An 18,274-nucleotide genomic window follows, 5' to 3' on the forward strand; every position below is an offset into this window, starting at 1 on the left:
TCGTAAAAGTTCGATGTATCAAAATATAAAGTAAATTAATCTAATCGGTAAACGGTGTAACGAGGAAAAAATCTAAATGTCAGAATTACGTTTTTTGGTCACCGCAAAGTTGCCATAAAATGTAAAATGAGGTGCTCAAAATGTCGTGTCTACCCCAATACAGTATCAGTAAAAATGTCAGCTCAAGGCACCAATAATAAGCCCTCAGAGCCGCAGATCCCGAAAAATGAAACCATTACGGGTCTCTGAAAAATGGCAACAAAGGCGAATTTTGTTTTTGACAAATTTCTGAGTCCTTAAGAGGTTAAACATTGGGAAAAGACCACATAAAGTTCAGTTTAATAATGAAGGGTTCATTCCGGGAGAGGAAAGAGGCGAGCGTATGCCTCCAGTTACTTTATTATGTTGTCAGTGGCTGCTATAAAATCAGAATCTGCTTTACGGAATAATAATGAAGTTACATGCAGCCAGGGGTGGATTAAGGGTAGGCAGGGCCTCGGGCTGTTCAGACACTGTGGGAACACCCGGTCATGTGACGGGGGGTCATGTGATGGGGGTCATGTTATACCTGAACCAGATTATTCCAGAAAAATGGCCGGGCCCTACTCTACTGTAACCTATTAAATATTTGTTAAAATCAGCAATACAATGTAGGTATATTTTGACCAATAATATCACATACAAGGAACAAATACCACTGCACCATGTCAAGACCACATATTACCACCACTTGGTGACCAAATAGCACATACAAGAGACAAATACCGCAACACCACTTCCAGACCACATATTACCACCACATAGTGACTGAATACTACAATACTGATCAGTAGTGTTGAGCATTCCGATACCGCAAGTATCGGGTATCGGCCGATATTTGCGGTATCGGAATTCCGATACCGAGATCCGATACTTTTGTGGTATCGGGTATCGGTATCGGATACATAGAGATGTGTAAAATAAAGAATTAAAATAAAAAATATTGATATATTTACCTCTCCGGCGGCCCCTGGTGAGTCCGCGGGTAACCGGCAGGCTTCGTTGTTCAAAATCAGCGCTTTTAGGACCTGAGAAACACGTCCCGGCTTCTGATTGGTCGCGGGCCGCCCATGTGACCGCCACGCGACCAATCACAAGCCGCGACGTCACCGCAAGCTATTAGCGCGCTCATTTTTGAAAAATGAGCGCGTTAATGACTTTCAAAGACGTAGCGGCTTGTGATTGGTCGCGGCCACGCGACCAATCACAAGCCGCGACGTCACCGCAAGCTATTGACGCGCTCATTTTTAAAAATGAGCGCGTTAATGGCTTTGAAAGACATAGCGGCTTGTGATTGGTCGCGTGGCCGCGACCAATCACAACCCGCTACGTCTTTGAAAGCCATTAACGCGCTCATTTTTAAAAATGAGCGCGCTAATAGCTTGCGGTGACGTCGCGGCTTGTGATTGGTCGCATGGCGGTCACATGGGCGGCCCGCGACCAATCAGAAGCCGGGACGTGTTTCTCAGGTCCTAAAAGCGCTGATTTTGAACAAAGAAGCCTGCCGGTTACCCGCGCTGAGTTCAGGGGCCGCCGGAGAGGTAAATATATCAATATTTTTTATTTTTATTCTTTATTTTACACCTCCCTATGGATCCCAGGGCCTGAAGGAGAGTTTCCTCTCCTTCAGACCCTGGGAACCATGAGAATACCTTCCGATACTTGATGTCCCATTGACTTGTATTGGTATCGGATATCGGTATCGGCGATATCCGATATTTTTCGGGTATCGGCCGATACTATCCGATACCGATACTTTCAAGTATCGGACGGTATCGCTCAACACTACTGATCAGTAATAAAAAAACAAAAAACACAATACTATCACCATAAGTGCCAGTATTCACAGGAGATCTGTACTTAGTATGCAGTGTCTGTGTAGAGGTAATACAGAGATCACTGGTGATATTATACACAGGAGCTCTATATAGTATACAGTGTATAGTGTCAGTGTATAGGTAACACTGACTCACCAGTGACGTCTCTAGGTGAAGTCCTTCATCTTTCATCCAGCACAGACCGCCATCATTTCTTCCAGCCAGGACTCGTTTCTGCAGGAAATAACACAGCTATCTCGAGCTCCGCTTGCAGAACACATTATTTAATTTTTCACAACTTCTACATTACACCACATGAAGAAAAAAAGGCGATATAGTGTCACTCTGCACAGTAACAGGACCACCCCCCCCCCCCCATTTAAAACAGTATACTCAAAAAATAAAATAAATACATCACTGCAGTAATAATATCCCTTAATTAGCCCCTATGGTAATAACATTCCCCATCCTGGCCTTGTGTGTCTCATTCCTGGCTCCAGCCATATGTTCTCGCATCCTGCCCTCATGAGTATCCATTCTACCCCATATGATCTCCCCATCCTGCCCCATCTGTCTCCATCGTATCCATCCTGCCCCATGATCCAATCCTGCCCCATGTCTTTCATTCTGCCCTGTGTCTCCAATCATGTCCCGTATCTACATTCTGCCCATTCCTCCAGTCCTACCCCCAGTGTGTCCAGCATATTACCCCCAGTGTGTCCAGCATATTGCCCCAGTATGTCCAGCATATTGCCCCAGTGTGTCCAGCAATCTGCCCCAGTGTGTCCAGCAATCTGCCCCAGTGTGTCCAGCAATCTGCCCCAGTGTGTCCAGCAATCTGCCCCAGTGTCCAGCAATCTGCCCCAGTGTGTCCAGCAATCTGCCCCAGTGTGTCCAGCAATCTGCCCCAGTGTGTCCAGCAATCTGCCCCAGTGTGTCCAGCAATCTGCCCCAGTGTGTCCAGCAATCTGCCCCAGTGTGTCCAGCAATCTGCCCCAGTGTGTCCAGCAATCTGCCCCAGTGTGTCCAGCAATCTGCCCCAGTGTGTCCAGCAATCTGCCCCAGTGTGTCCAGCAATCTGCCCCAGTGTGTCCAGCAATCTGCCCCAGTGTGTCCAGCAATCTGCCCCAGTGTCTCCAGCATTGTCCCAGTCTCTCCAGCATTGCCCTAGTGTCTCCAGCAATCATCTGCCCCAGTGTGTCCTCCAGCATTGCCCCCAGTGTCTCCAGCATTGCCCCAGTGTGTCCTCCGGCTCCAGCATATTGCCCCCAGTCAGTGTCCAGCATTCTGGCCCGCCCGGATTGCCGTTAGGTTATCAAAAAACAAAAAAACAAACAAACAGAGTTCTCCTCACCTGACCAGCGCTCCAGGCGGCCAGCTCCCTCCAGCAGCGCGCACTCGCCAGCGACTGACAGTGACGTCAGATGCCTGCGGCCGACTTCAGCTGCCAGCCTCCAATTGGCTGGCGGCTGTTAAGTATTGACGTGCGGGCGCGCGCCCGCATGTCAATAGGAAACCGCCGCAGCGCCGGTAGGGGCCGGGTGAGCAGATGAGACTGGGCCCCCTCTCTCTGCCCACCGGGTCCGGGGGCCCATAAATGACCCGCCAGTCTGACAGGGGCACGTGCAGTAATGCCCTGATGGCGGCGGCCGGCGGGAAATCTGTGCGGTAGCCCAGGGCCCCCCCCCCCCCCCCCACACCACTGGGTTCTGGGCTACCGCCCAGATTGACCCTCTTATAATCCGCCCCTGCATGCAGCTCATGACCGGGAGACAGCAGCTTCTTGCATGTGTTGATAGAACTCACTGTTGGGTTATGTGCACACAACATCTTTCAGGCAGGACTGCTACGAGACCCACCTGAAAAAGTGCCCAGAAAACACTCAAAAGAATGAACATACGCATTTGTATCAGACTTTTGAGGGTCTTTTAACCATCTTGACCATTCTTCAGGTGGCTTCTGCTTTAAAGAAAGCAATTTTAATATTGTTGGAGATAAAAAAAAAAAACAAAGAAACTTATGGAAAATGTCATTTGAGACGATGCAGCAAAAAAGTTGCCAGCAGTCAGAAAAGTGTTCAGGAAACCAGCAAACTCATCATAGTTTCTTCTTGAATAAGTCGCCGTTCAGCCCCCTGAGATGAACTACATGTGCTGCACATATACATAGGCTTCGTTCACATACGAGTGATATCGGAGTTTTTCACAGATACAATGCATACCTATTATAGTCCATGGGTCTGTTCACATGTTCGTATACTTATGCGGACTGAGTGATTTGCACCAAAAAATTTAGACGTCTAATTTTGATCCATGTCATGGATGAAACCACCCAATGCAAGTCTGTGGGTCTGTGAAAAAATCTGACAGCACTTGGATGATTTCCTTATGCTATCCATGTGGTGTTTTTCAATGATGGTTTTAATATCAAGATTCTCGATAACAGGACAGGGTTTTATATTAAAGTTTGCTCCTAAAAATGGGCTATGGCTGATTTTCAGGCGATGTCGGTTTTTTTCCCCCATGAGTAACAATCCACATTTATTCAAGAACAAAAAAAAAAATCAACATTTATTCAAATATAATGTTAAAATTGCAAAAAGGAGAATGGGCCGATGCAAAAGTTTGAGCACTCTGCATGATTAGTACCCAGTACAGGACTTGTTTAAAAAAATGCATCAGGCTTGTTTAGATGTCCTTTTGCATGCTTCAGAGTCTGAATTTTATGGTGAGGACGCAGAAGAGGTTTTCTTCTGATGACTTTTCCATGAAGGCCATTTTTGCGCAGGTGTCTCTGAACAGTAGAATAATGTACCATAACTCCTGAGTCTGCTAACTCTTTCTGAAGGTCTTTTGCAGTCAAGCAGGGGTTCTGATTTGCCTCTGTAGCAATCCTCCCGGCAGACCTCACTGAAATTTTGCTTGGTCTTCTAGATCTTCTCTTGACCCCCACTGTTCCTTTTAACTGCCATTTCTTAATTACATTTCAAACTGAAGAAAGGGTGACTTGAAAATGCTTTGCATCTTCTGAAAGCCTTCTGCATTGTGGGCCTCCACTGTTTTCATTTTCAGAGTTTTGGCAGCTGCTTAGAAGAACCTACAGTTTGTATGGAAAGTATTCAGACCCCTTTAAATTTTTCACTCTTTGTTACATTGCAGCCATTTGGTAAATTAAAAAAAAACTTCATTTTTTTCACATTAATGTACACTCTGGGCCCCATCTTGACTGATAAAAAACAGAAATGTAGAAATTTTTGCAAATTTATTAAAAAAAAAAAAAAATCACATGGTCATAAGTATTCAGACTCTTTGCTCAGACACTAATATTTAAGTTGCATGCTATTTCCTTGCGATCCTCATTAAGATGGTTCTACTCCCTTCATTGGAGTCCAGATGTGTTAAATTTAAACTGATAGGACTTGATTTGGAAAGGCGCACACCTGTCTATATAAGACCTCACAGTTCATGTCAGACCAAATGAGAATCATGAGGTCAAGGGAACTGGCCAAGGAGCACAGAGACTGAATTGTGGCAAGGCACAGATCTGGCCAAGGTTACAACAGAATTTCTGCAGTACTCAAGATTCCTAAGAGCACAGTGGCCTCCATAATCCTTAAATGGAAGAAGTTTGGGACCAGCAGAAGTCTTCCTAGACCTGGCCGTCCAGCCAAACTGAGCAATCGTGGGAGAAGAGCTTTTGTAAGAGAGGTAAAGAATAACCCCAAGATCACTGTGGCTGAGCTCCAGAGATGCAGTAGGGAGATGGGAGAAAGTTCCAGAAAGTCAACTATCACTGCAGCCCTCCACCAGTCAGGCCTTTATGGCAGAGTGGCCCAACGGAAGCTTCTCCTCAGTGCAAGACATATGAAAGCCCGCATAGAGTTTGCTAAAAAAAACACATGAAGGACTCTCCGACTATGACAAATTAGATTCTCTGGTCTGATGAGATGAAGATAGATCTTTTTGGTGATAATTCTAAGCAGTATGTGTGGAGAAAACCAGGCACTGCTCATCACCTGCCCAATACAATCCCAACAGTGAAACATGGTGGTGGCAGCATCATGCTATGGGGGTGTTTTTGGCTGCAGGGACAGGACGACCGGTTGTTATTGAAGGAAACATGAATGCGGCCAAGTACAGAGATATCCTGGATGAAAACCTCTTCCAGAGTGCTCTGGACCTCAGACCTGGCCAAAGGTTAATTTTCCAACAAGACAATGACCCTAAGCACACAGCTAAAATAACAAAGGACTGGCTTCAGAACAACTCTGTGACCATTCTTGACTGGCCCAGCCAGAGTCCTGACCTAAACCCAATTGAGCATCTCTGGAGAGACCTGAAAATGGCGTCCACCAACGTTCACCATCCAACCTGACGGAACTGGAGAGGATCTGCAAGGAAGAATGGCAGAGGATGCCCAAATCCAGGTGTGAAAAACTTGTTGCATCATTACCAAGAAGACTCATGGCTGTACTAGCTCAAAAGGGGCTTCTACTCAATACTGAGCAAAGGGGCTGAATACTTATGACCATGTGATATTTCAGTTATTTTTTAATACATTTGCAAAAATTACTACATTGCTGTTTGTTTTTTTGTATATTAATGAGAAAAATATGAATTTTTGAATTTACCAAATGGCTGCAATGAAACAGAGTGAAAAAATTTAAAATGAAAAAAGTGACAATGTACGTACGTGTGTATGTATGTGTGTGTGTGTGTATATATATATATATATATATATATATATATATATATATATATATATATAATTATTGCCCAGCCACGTAGTATATTGCCCAGCCACGTAGTATATTGCCCAGCCACGTAGTATATTGCCCAGCCACGTAGTATATTGCCCAGCCACGTAGTATATTGCCCAGCCACGTAGTATATTGCCCAGCCACGTAGTATATTGCCCAGCCACGTAGTATATTGCCCAGCCACGTAGTATATTGCCCAGCCACGTAGTATATTGCCCAGCCACGTAGTATACAGCACAGAGCCACGTAGTATATTGCCCAGTGACGTAGTATATTGCCCAGTGACGTAGTATACAGCACAGAGCCACGTAGTATATTGCCCAGCTACGTAGTATATTGCCCAGCTACGTAGTATATTGCCCAGCCAGGTTTGTCACAGTTTAAAAAATAAACATATACTCACCTTTCCGAGGGCCCCCTGTAGTCCACGGCAGCTTCCGCTCCCAGGGTTAGTATGAGCGCAGGACCTGTGATGACGTCGCGGTCACATGACCGTGACATCATGGCTGGTCCTTCTCGCGCAGGAGTAAGGAGCGGCCATTTTCTTCCGGACTGTGCCCGTCGCTGACTGGTCGCGGCAGCCATGACAGGCAGCTGGCGACACCAATCGGCGAATGAATAACCGTGATAGAAAGACGGAAGGGACCCTTAGACAAATATATATATAATTTATTTGACTTTTGACCGGGAGTGCCCAAACGTTTACATGTATATTTTTATAATATTATGTGACCTGTGCTGTTTCCTGATGGAGTCTTGAACTCTGAAACGCGTAGAATAATAAAGCCACATGTACTAATAATTCTGGAATTTTAGTGATTCGGCAGCGCAGAAATTTACCACAATTTTCCCAATAGATATCACTGAATGAAATATTTCAGTTGTAAATCTTTATTCATTACATAGTGGAATGTGTTGAGAAGAATAAAACCTAAAAATGATCAACGTAAATCACAACTAATATCCTACGGAGGTCTGGAGTTGGAATGATGCTCAAAATCAAAGTGGAAAATGAAGTTACAGGCTGATCCAACTTCAGAGGAAATGCCTCAAGACAAGGAAATGATGCTCAGTAGTGTGTGTGGCATCCACATGCCTGTATGACCTTCCTACAACACCTGGGCATGCTCCTGATGAGGCGGTGGATGGTCTCCTGAGGGATCTACTCCCAGACCTGGACTGAAGCATCCGCCAACTCCTGGACAGTCTGTGGTGCAACTTGACGTTGGTGGATGGTGCGAGACATGATGTCCCAGATGTGTTCAATCGGATTCAGGTCTGGGGAACGGGCGGGCCAGTCCATAGCTTCAATGCTTTCATCTTGCAGGAACTGCTGACACATTCCAGCCACATGAGGTCTGGCATTGTCCTGCATTAGGATGAACCCAGGGCCAACCACACCAGCATATGGTCTCACAAGGGGTCTGAGGATCTCATCTCGGTACCTAATGGCAGTCATGCTACCTCTGGCAAGCACATGGAGGGCTGTGCAGCTCTCCAAAGAAATGCCACCCCACACCATTACTGACCCACTGCCTAACCGTTCACGCTGAAGGATGTTGCAGGCAGTAGATCGCTCTCCACGGCATCTCCAGACTCTGTCACATGTGCTCAGTGTGAACCTGCTTTCATCTGAGAAGAGCACAGGGTGCTAGTGTAGAATTTGCCTATCCTGGTGTTCTGTGACAATTGCCAAGCGTCCTGCACGGTGTTGGGCTGTGAGCACAACCCCCATCTGTGGACGTCAGGCACTCAGACTATCCTCATGGAGTCGGTTTCTAACAGTTTGTGCAGACACATGCACATTTGTGGCCTGCTGGAGGTCGTTTTGCAGGGCTCTGGCAGTGCTCCTCCTGTTCCTCCTTGCACAAAGGCTGAGGTAGCAGTCCTGCTGCTGGGTTGTTGCCCTCTTACGGCCCCCTCCACGTCTCATGGTGTACTGGCCTGTCTCCTGGTAACGCCTCAGGACACTACGCTGACAAACACAGCAAACCACTTTACCACAGCTCGCATTGATGTGCCATCCTGGATGAGCTGCACTACCTGAGCCACTTGTGTGGGTTGTAGAGTCCGTCTCATGCTACCACGAGTGTGAAAGCACAACCAACATTCAAAAGTGACCAAAACCAGCCAGAAAGCATTGGTACTGAGATGTGGTCTGTGGTCCCCACCTGCAGAACCACTCCTTTATTGAGGGTGTCTTGATAATTGCCAATAATTTCCATCTGTTGCCTATTCCATTTGCACAACAGCATGTGAAATTGATTGTCAATCAGTGTTGCTTCCTAAGTGGACAGTTTGATTTCCCGGAAGTTTGATTTACTTGGAGTTAGTTACATTCTGTTGTTTAAGTGTTCCGTGTATTTCAAGCATACTCCAAAAATCCTGTAAAATCATGCTAGGACTTATTTTCAGTGTAGATCTTATTTTCAGGGAAACAGGAATGGAGCAGACTGAACAACACAGTAAAACTCGGCCCTTAAGTTGGGTGCTGTGGCGCACACCTGTAATCCTAGTTACCATGAGAGGCTTGGGCTGTGGGATCACTGGTGCTTGTCAGTTCTGGTCCTACCTGTGCTGTGTGGATCAGGGGTCTTCTCTGTCCTCAGCATCAATATGGTGACTCTGGGCCAGCTGCTTGGAAGACACTAAGTTGATAGAGGAGAGGGTGTCCTTGATAAAAAAAAAAAAAAAAATCCCATAATGGATGATAAAAGCACTTAATAGATATATTAACCACAGACTGGTCTTATCTGTCTAATGCTGAAATCACAATTTATTTCACGTCATATTGATGGCCTGGTATGTGAGCATCCCTTATCTGGGAACATAATGACATCCAGATGCTCTATGCGAAAAAGAGGCAATATGACTCTGTGTATGCTGAAAATCTTGGGTCCTGGCTTTATATAGAAGCTACTGACCTACATCAATGTCCTAAACATTCAGACCAAGGACACATGGTCCTAATGGCACTGGCCAATTTCAGTAGAATAATGCAGCCTAGAAAAAGTCAGATCACCCCCTCCCAACAGATGATCGAAATGAGTCTAAGCAAAACCTTTGCCCTTTTAGGAGTATTGTAGCACAGGTCGCCAGCCCCGAAAAGTCATGTGTCCAAAATGTGATTCTGAACGTAACACAAAGCACCGACACAGGTCATAGAATTAGGGCACAACGTGACCAGAACGTGAACCCAGAACAAAGCTTCATGAGACAGATTGACACGATGGTCATGAAAATGCTGCGTGTCCATCAGTTACTCAATGTTTATTGATCCTAAGACTTAGGCAATGTGTATGCCATGCTTTATCTCTTATTGTGTGCACTATATGGATGTATGTTTACCGCAGCCCACATGACCAAAACTAAACCACCTGGGCTCCTGTGAAAAGTCCACAGTGATATTGTAGAGAGTTATAGAGACTTTCCTGTAGAAGGCCAGGCTCACACATCTTGCGTCACGCATGAGGGCCCGACCCCAGTTTAGCGCTTCTCGCACATTCCTAGAAGCGCTCCACATACTCTCGGCGGCCATCTTGAATACGAGGAGCTTCAGGACGCCAGCTGCACCTTCTCCTCCCCGTCACAGTGCTGCGACAGGACCTGGGTAGATGTGCTGCACACTGACACAGGCCCTCCAACTCCTGCACACAGTGCTCAGCTTTTTTAGCTGCACAAGTTCCCCACATCAGCCCTGCACGGAGGTTAACAGTACAACATGTCTCTGCCTAAACCCTCCAAGAAATCTGCAAAAACACATACGGTGTTCTTCACTTCTTGTACCTGCTGTCAGGCTGCGCTACCAAGCGGGCATACTGCTCCACTCTGTAATGCTTGTTACCCTAAATGCGCTCAGGAGCCCCCGCCGCAAATGAGCGCACGGTGACCAGACCCCCTGAGTGGGCTTTGTCACTTTCGCAATCTATGGCTTCTTTGACTAAAGCTATCGAGTCCCTTCAGGATCCAACCAGGAGCAGGACCACTAATCTGCCTATTCAGGAAACTTCACCTACGGCTGCGGAATGTTCAGCCTGCAGGGGCCGCTCTCATTCTAAGCACAAGTGGCCATCTAGGAAGCGCGTCCGTAGCTCGTCCACCAGGCCCTCTGGTGCCTCGGCGTCCATTAGCTCCACTTCCCGCTCTCGCTCCCCAGGCACCTCTTCCGACCAGGACTCTGAATCTGAGTCTGATGGGCCTCTTGATCTGGAGTCGCCAGGTTATCTGAGCACTATAGATAGTCTCATTGAGGCCGTCAACCAGTCCCTTCAGGTTGATGAGGAATCGGCAACCTCCCGTACAGATAATTCGGTGTCCTTCAAAAGGACCAAACGTACTCATAGGGTGTTTGCCAATCACCCGGAGTTCCACAACATAGTCCAGCGACATAGGGAGCGTCCGGACAAACGTTTTGCAGGCAAAAGATCTCTGGAGTCCAAATATCCTTTTCTCCCTATTTCCGCAAACAATGGTCAGAATCCCTACCTGTGGATCCTCAAGTTTCACGTTTGTCCTCTAAAACTCTCCTATCCGTGCCGGATGGATCTTCTATCAAAGATCCCACAGATTGCCTAGTGGACAGTCTCACCCGTTCAGCCTTTGAGGCTTCAGGCTCGGCACCCTTTCCCTCCTTCCCTGCTACCTGGGTAGCCAAAGCCGTGACTTGTTGGGCAGCCTCTCTGCATAAGGCCTTACAGAACAGTGATCTTCCTTCTGACATAGCAGAGCTAGCAAATCAAATTTCATTGGCTGGCGATTACTTAGTAATCGCTTCCCTGGACGCAGCGAAATGCTCTGCACTTACAGCTTCAAACGCTGTGGCGATTAGGAGAGCACTATGCTTGAGGAACTGGCGAGCGGACTCAGCATTTCAAAAGTCCCTCACGTCCCTGCCATATCTCGGTGGCCGACTATTTGGTGAAAAGTTGTACAAGCTGATTTCAGACACTACAGTGGGAAAAAGTACTTCCCTTCCCCAGCAGAGATTCAGACAAACGTTCCGACGACAGCTGCAGGCTCGCTTTCGGCCCTTTCGTGGAAATTAAGCATGGCATTCCTCGGCCAGTTCCCCTAGTTCGGGGTGCCGCGCCGGCAGAGACAAAGGCCCTCCGGCCTCGTACAGGCCCAACCATTCCTGGAGGGGCCGCACCACGCAGTCTAGGTCCAGGGGATCCAGACCCCAACCATCTTCTAAATGACTCACAACCTCGTCCAGACGACACCAGCAAAGTAGGCGGATGCCTTCTCTTGTTTCGTCATGCCTGGCTCGCAGTCGTACAGGACAAGTGGGTCAGGGATCTGGTGTTCTTCGGTTACAAAATCGATTTTTCTCCCCCCCCCCCCAACTCGGTTTTTCGCTTCCCACCCTCTGGCTTTTTCCCAGGCCATCGAGTTGCTCCGCCAAGACGGAGTTATTGTCCCTGTCCCAGAGGACGAATGGTTCCACGGTTTTTATTCAAATCTGTTCATGGTCCCCAAAAAGGATGGAACAGACAGGCCCATCCTGGATCTAAAGCTTTTGTACAGATTTGTCAAAGTCCGTCATTTCAGGATGGAATCCCTCCATTCCGTCATTGCCTCGATGGAACAAGGCAAATTCTTAGCATCCATCGACATCCGGGATGCGTACCTCCTCATCCCAATATAGTAACATAGTAACATAGTTAGTAAGGCCGAAAAAAGACATTTGTCCATCCAGTTCAGCCTATATTCCATCATAATAAATCCCCAGATCTACGTCCTTCTACAGAACCTAATAATTGTATGATACAATATTGTTCTGCTCCAGGAAGACATCCAGGCCTCTCTTGAACCCCTCGACTGAGTTCGCCATCACCACCTCCTCAGGCAAGCAATTCCAGATTCTCACTGCCCTAACAGTAACGAATCCTCTTCTATGTTGGTGGAAAAACCTTCTCTCCTCCAGACGCAAAGAATGCCCCCTTGTGCCCGTCACCTTCCTTGGTATAAACAGATCCTCAGCGAGATATTTGTATTGTCCCCTTATATACTTATACATGGTTATTAGATCGCCCCTCAGTCGTCTTTTTTCTAGACTAAATAATCCTAATTTCGCTAATCTATCTGGGTATTGTAGTTCTCCCATCCCCTTTATTAATTTTGTTGCCCTCCTTTGTACTCTCTCTAGTTCCATTATATCCTTCCTGAGCACCGGTGCCCAAAACTGGACACAGTACTCCATGTGCGGTCTAACTAGGGATTTGTACAGAGGCAGTATAATGCTCTCATCATGTGTATCCAGACCTCTTTTAATGCACCCCATGATCCTGTTTGCCCTGGCAGCTGCTGCCTGGCACTGGCTGCTCCAGGTAAGTTTATCATTAACTAGGATCCCCAAGTCCTTCTCCCTGTCAGATTTACCCAGTGGTTTCCCATTCAGTGTGTAATGGTGATATTGATTTCTTCTTCCCATGTGTATAACCTTACATTTATCATTGTTAAACCTCATCTGCCACCTTTCAGCCCAAGTTTCCAACTTATCCAGATCCATCTGTAGCAGAATACTATCTTCTCTTGTATTAACGGCTTTACATAGTTTTGTATCATCTGCAAATATCGATATTTTACTGTGTAAACCTTCTACCAGATCATTAATGAATATGTTGAAGAAAACAGGTCCCAATACTGACCCCTGCGGTACCCCACTGGTCACAGCGACCCAGTTAGAGACCAATCTTCCCACCCCACCAAAGATTTCTTCGCTTCACCGTCAGAGAGGAACATTTTCAGTTCACGGCCTTGCCTTTCGGCATCGCCACCGCCCCCAGAGTTTTCGCGGCGGTCATGGCCATTCTGCATTCTTGGGGTCTAGTCGTGCTTCCCTACCTAGACGACTTACTGGTCAAAGGCCCATCTTTCCAAGCCTGCGAGGAGTGCGTCCACATCTCCTTAGATACTCTTTCTCGGCTGGGCTGGTTGATCAATTTAAAAAAAATCATCTCCTGTTCCGGCTCAACGGATCTCCTTCCTGGGCATGACCCTGGACGCCTCCCTAGGGTTGGTGCGTCTTCCTCGGGACAAGGTCCTGGCTCTTCAACAGGGGGTCTGGAAGCTTCTCCAGGCATCCCCCTGTACCATCCGTTTTGGCATGAGGATTCTCGGGAACATGGTGGCCGCAATGGAGGCGATTCCATTTGCGCAACTACACCTCCGTCCCCTTCAGCACGCTCTGCTGGGCGCATGGGACGGGAGTCCATTTTCCCTCGACCGACTGTGTCCTCTCTCTCCTCGGGTCAAGCAGACACTCCAATGGTGGATGATCCAAACCTCTCTTCTCCAAAGGAGGTCCTTCCTCCCAGTCCATTGGCTTGTAAACACTACCGATGCCAGCCTCCTCGGCTGGGGAGCGGTCTTTCGCCATCACACTGCGCAGGGAACCTGGACTCATCACGAGTCTCGCCTTCCAATCATTATTGTGGAGATACGTGTGATTTGGCTGTCCCTAAAGCGGTTCCATCATCTCCTAGCAGGCCACCCCATCCATATTCAGTCGGACAATGCCACGGCTGTGGCTTATATAAATCATCAGGGGGGCACCTGCAGCAGTGCTGCAATGCCGTGGTAGAGCACATCCTTCGCTGGGCCAAAAACAACCACTCTGTCATATCGGCTGTTCACATTCCAGGAGTGGAGAATTGGGCCGTGGACTTCCTGAGCTGGCAAGGTCTTGCCTCAGGAGAGTGGTCTCTCCATCAGGACATATTCCAACAAATCTGCCTTCGTTGGGGTACTCCGGACGTAGACTTGATGGCTTCCTGGTTCAATGCCAAGGTACAGGGACCCGAGAGCAATCGGGGTGGATGCGCTGGTTCTTCCTTGGAGTCAGTTTCGCCTTCCTTACCTGTTTCCCCCCCTGCCACTGCTTCCCAGAGTCATCAGGAAGATCAGGGCAGAGGGTGTCCCGGAGGTTCTCATCGCCCCGGATTGGCCTCACCAGGCGTGGTATGCAGAGCTGGTCTAACTCATCGCAGACGTTCCTTGGCGCCTACCAGATCGTCCGGATCTACTTACTCAGGGCCCTGCGTTTGATGGCTTGGCCGTTGAATCCTGGGTTCTGACTCAAGCAGGTTTTTCCCGTGAGGTAGTTTCCACTTTGATCAGTGTCCGAAAGCCGGTGTCATTGCGCATCTACCATCGGACCTGGAAGATCTAATTTGAATGGTGCAGAAGCAGAGGTCGCCCTGTTTTTTTTCGACATCCATACCATCCTGGATTTCCTCCAATCCAGTCTGGACTTGGGGCTTTTGCCAAATTCCCTTAAAGGGCAGGTCTTGGCCTTGTCAGTCCCTTTTCAACGGAAAATTGCTTCCAAACCCCACCTCAGAACATACTTTCAGGGAGTCTCTGACGTGGTGCCTCCCTACATAGTACCTCTAGAGGCTTGGGACCTTAATCTGGTCCTAGGTGTCCTGCAGGAATATCCCTTCGAGCCGTTGCAGGACATCTCTCTACGTCTCCTTTCATGGAAGGTGGCTTTTCTGGTCGCTATTACCTCGATCAGACGAGTATCGGAGTTGGCTGCCCTTTCCTGTCGGACGCCATTCCATACATTCCACCGAGACAAGGTGGTCCTCAGACCATCTTCTACCTTCCTCCCAAAGGTGGTGTCTTCCTTCCACCTCAACGAGGATATCGTGCTTCCGTCATTTTGTCCTTCTCCAATGCACCGTGTGGAGAAGGCTCTTCACTCCCTGCATCTTATGAGAGCTCTCAGGAAGTACATGTCTAGGTCGGCACCTTTTCGACAGAAGGAAGCTCTGTTCGTGCTCCCGGCGGGACACCGGAAGGGACTGGCCGCTTCTAAGTCGACAATCGCCAGATGGATTCGGTCGACTATTCAAGAGGCTTACCGCATCAGAGGCAAGCCTATCCCTGCAGGCCTCAGGGCACACCCCGCTCGGTCGGTGGGTGCTTCCTGGACCATTCGGAATCAAGCGTCTGCAGAGCAAGTTTGCAAAACTGCGACCTGGTCTAGCCTGCCCACTTTCTCAAAGCATTACAATGTCCATAATCGGGCATCTTCAGATGCAAGCCTGGGTAGGCGTATTCTGCAGGCAGCGGTAGCTCACCTGTAGACAGCAGGTGCCATAAATTTACACTGTTGGGTTGTTATTTCCCGCCCAGGGACTGCTTTTGGACGTCCCACGGTCCTGTGTCCCTCAATGTGGTGATGGAGAAATGGGGATTTTTGTGTACTCACTGTAAAATCCTTTTCTCCGAGCCACTCATTGGGGGGACACAGCACCCACCCCTGTTTGGCTTGTTGCCTATGATGAGTGTTTTAGTCTCTGACATGTTGTTCCTACGGTTAAATTTTGTTAATCTCCTACTGCTTTGCTACCGAACTGGTATTATCCGGAACCAATGGGCGGTGTATACTGTAGAGGAGGAGCTAAACCTTTTTGTATTTACTTAGTGTCAGCCTCCTAGTGGCAGCAACATGCACCCACGGTCCTCTGTCCCCCAATGAGTGGCTCGGAGGAAAGGATTTTACGGTGAGTACACAAAAATCCTTATATTTATGGTGCTTCTGCATTACAAAAAGTGAAATTTGCAGCACAGATTGACCTACATGATCTCGTTTCTCCAAACTTCAACTACTTTTTTTTGCAACTGTTATTTACTGCAGATTTGTAAATCCAGACATACAATCCTCATTCTGTCTACCTTGAGCCAAGACGTTACCTAGTGCAACTAGATAGATAGATAGATAGATAGATAGATAGATAGATTGATTTTTGCCAAGTGGCCTGAAGCTCGTTTTGAGGATGGTGCTCCATGATTTTCCTAATTAGAAGTATAAAGAAAAAAAAAATCATTTACCAACAGCCATGTACATCGGACATCTTGTAACTAACAGTCGTATTATAAATTGTGTTTCAGTCTGGAGAAGACAGCGACAATGACAATGAAGGAGACGAGGGACAGCAGAAATTCATAGCACATGTTCCAGTACCTTCTCAAAAAGAGGTAAGAATCTCAAATGATCATAAATGGGTAAAATGGCTTGTAAAAAAACTTTGCAATTTAGGTATGTGCACACAACGTCTTTCGCGCAGGAAGACGCCTGAAAAAGCACTTAAAGGGAACCTATCGGCAGGTTTTTAGACCTTACACTAATAAATGTTGATAATGTTTATTCCTTTGTATTATAAGACTGTTTCTCTGTTTTCTAGGAATCTGTTGGCAAATTTATGCAGATGAGGTCACAAGTGCAGGGGCTTGGACCGTAAATACAGCTCACCGACGTGTCCAGCCTCTTTCTCCTCCCAGCGCCGGCCTCTAGTCTGTGATTGACAGGTCACTCTTCTCTGTGACCAGCCCGAGATCTCGCACAAGTGGCGCATGGGAAGTAAGATCCTAATGACATTACGAGATCCAGATTATTGACCTGCGCGTGTGTCGCCCTGAGGAATGACAGCACCTGCGTGAAATCTCGGGATAGGGAGCAGGTCACAGAGAAGAGTGACCTGTCCATCACTGGCAGGAGGAGAAAGAGGCTGGGGAGCTGTAATTGCAGATCAAGCACCCTGCACAAAAATTCACCAACGTATTCCTAGAAAAGTGACTTTTAATACAAAGGTATAGACTTAACATTTCAGATGCTTTCCATAGATAACCTTTGGGGTCTAAAAACATGTTTTAATAAAAAAAGAAAAGAAAAAAGGCTGAACACATTCACTGTAATGTCAAAGCGACTTGCTGCGCACATGTTTAGTCTTTCAAGCTTCTTTTAGTCCAGACTTTGAAAGCCTTGAAGCGTCTAAAAGAAAGAAGAAAGTAAGTGACCTGACGATTCTACTGCTCTGATCACTAGTTTATATATAAAGTTTAAGAAAAAAAGCCGCTGTCAGCAGGCCAGCTGACCAGATAGATGGCAAAGAAGATGCTTCAGGAAAAACTCCACCGACTTCAAAAACCCAGCCGATGTGCCGGCATTAAAGTTACATTGTGCACAAACCTTATTGAAAATGTCCTGTTTTTTTATTTTTTATTTTAAAGCTTGCAGCCTACGTTACCGGCCCAAGCTGCTATTTCAGAGGTGGCCGGTTTCCTAGGCAAGGAGCGCAGTGCTTGTAAGCATTGCATCCAGTTCCAGAGCCCCTGTGCACCTTCTAGGCTGCAATTTGCAGACTGATAATCAGCGAAGAAGCTGTCATTAACTTCCATAAAATCATTGTTGTCTGCCTCTTATCCCCCCCATGAAAACAAAGATGTGCTGCCGACAATATGCAAAATGTGCGGTGACAGAACAATCACAGTAACGATTGTGCTGCCCCCATACAGTTATTGGTCTGTGTGAATGGACCTTTAAACGAGCGAGAAAAAAAGAGAAAGAAAAAAAAAACACAAATGTGATCATTCTTGCCAAATACTCCTGTACCTCTTTTTTTATTTAATTGCATCATGTTGGCTTTCAGTTGGTTATTGGCAGTTAAACTCCACATTAAATATAGTAATGATTAATCTAAGTTTGTTCTTCTATATTTACCATCAAATAAAGATCCAGTGCTCTATTTTCATTCCAGTAGTCATAATACATTTTTTAAGTGAACAAATTTCCTTACAGAGAACCTGTCGCCAGGTTTTTGCTTCCCCATCTGAGAGCAGCATAATGCAGAGAGAGACCCTGATTCCA

General features: G+C 47.0%; 1 protein-coding gene across 2 annotated transcripts in view; it reads left to right on the forward strand.

The window, feature by feature from the left end:
- Positions 1-18,274, forward strand: part of ISY1 (ISY1 splicing factor homolog) — a 35,542-nt gene that overhangs the window by 14,191 nt on the left and 3,077 nt on the right. For both annotated transcript variants that reach the window (XM_069736789.1, XM_069736791.1), the window contains exon 10: positions 16,519-16,605. In XM_069736789.1, coding sequence (XP_069592890.1) covers positions 16,519-16,605 — 87 coding nt within the window. The remainder of the gene's footprint in view (positions 1-16,518; positions 16,606-18,274) is intronic.

The sequence above is a fragment of the Ranitomeya imitator genome, chromosome 8 (assembly GCF_032444005.1).
Source record: "Ranitomeya imitator isolate aRanImi1 chromosome 8, aRanImi1.pri, whole genome shotgun sequence".
In the NCBI taxonomy this organism is placed as follows: Eukaryota; Metazoa; Chordata; class Amphibia; order Anura; family Dendrobatidae; genus Ranitomeya; species Ranitomeya imitator.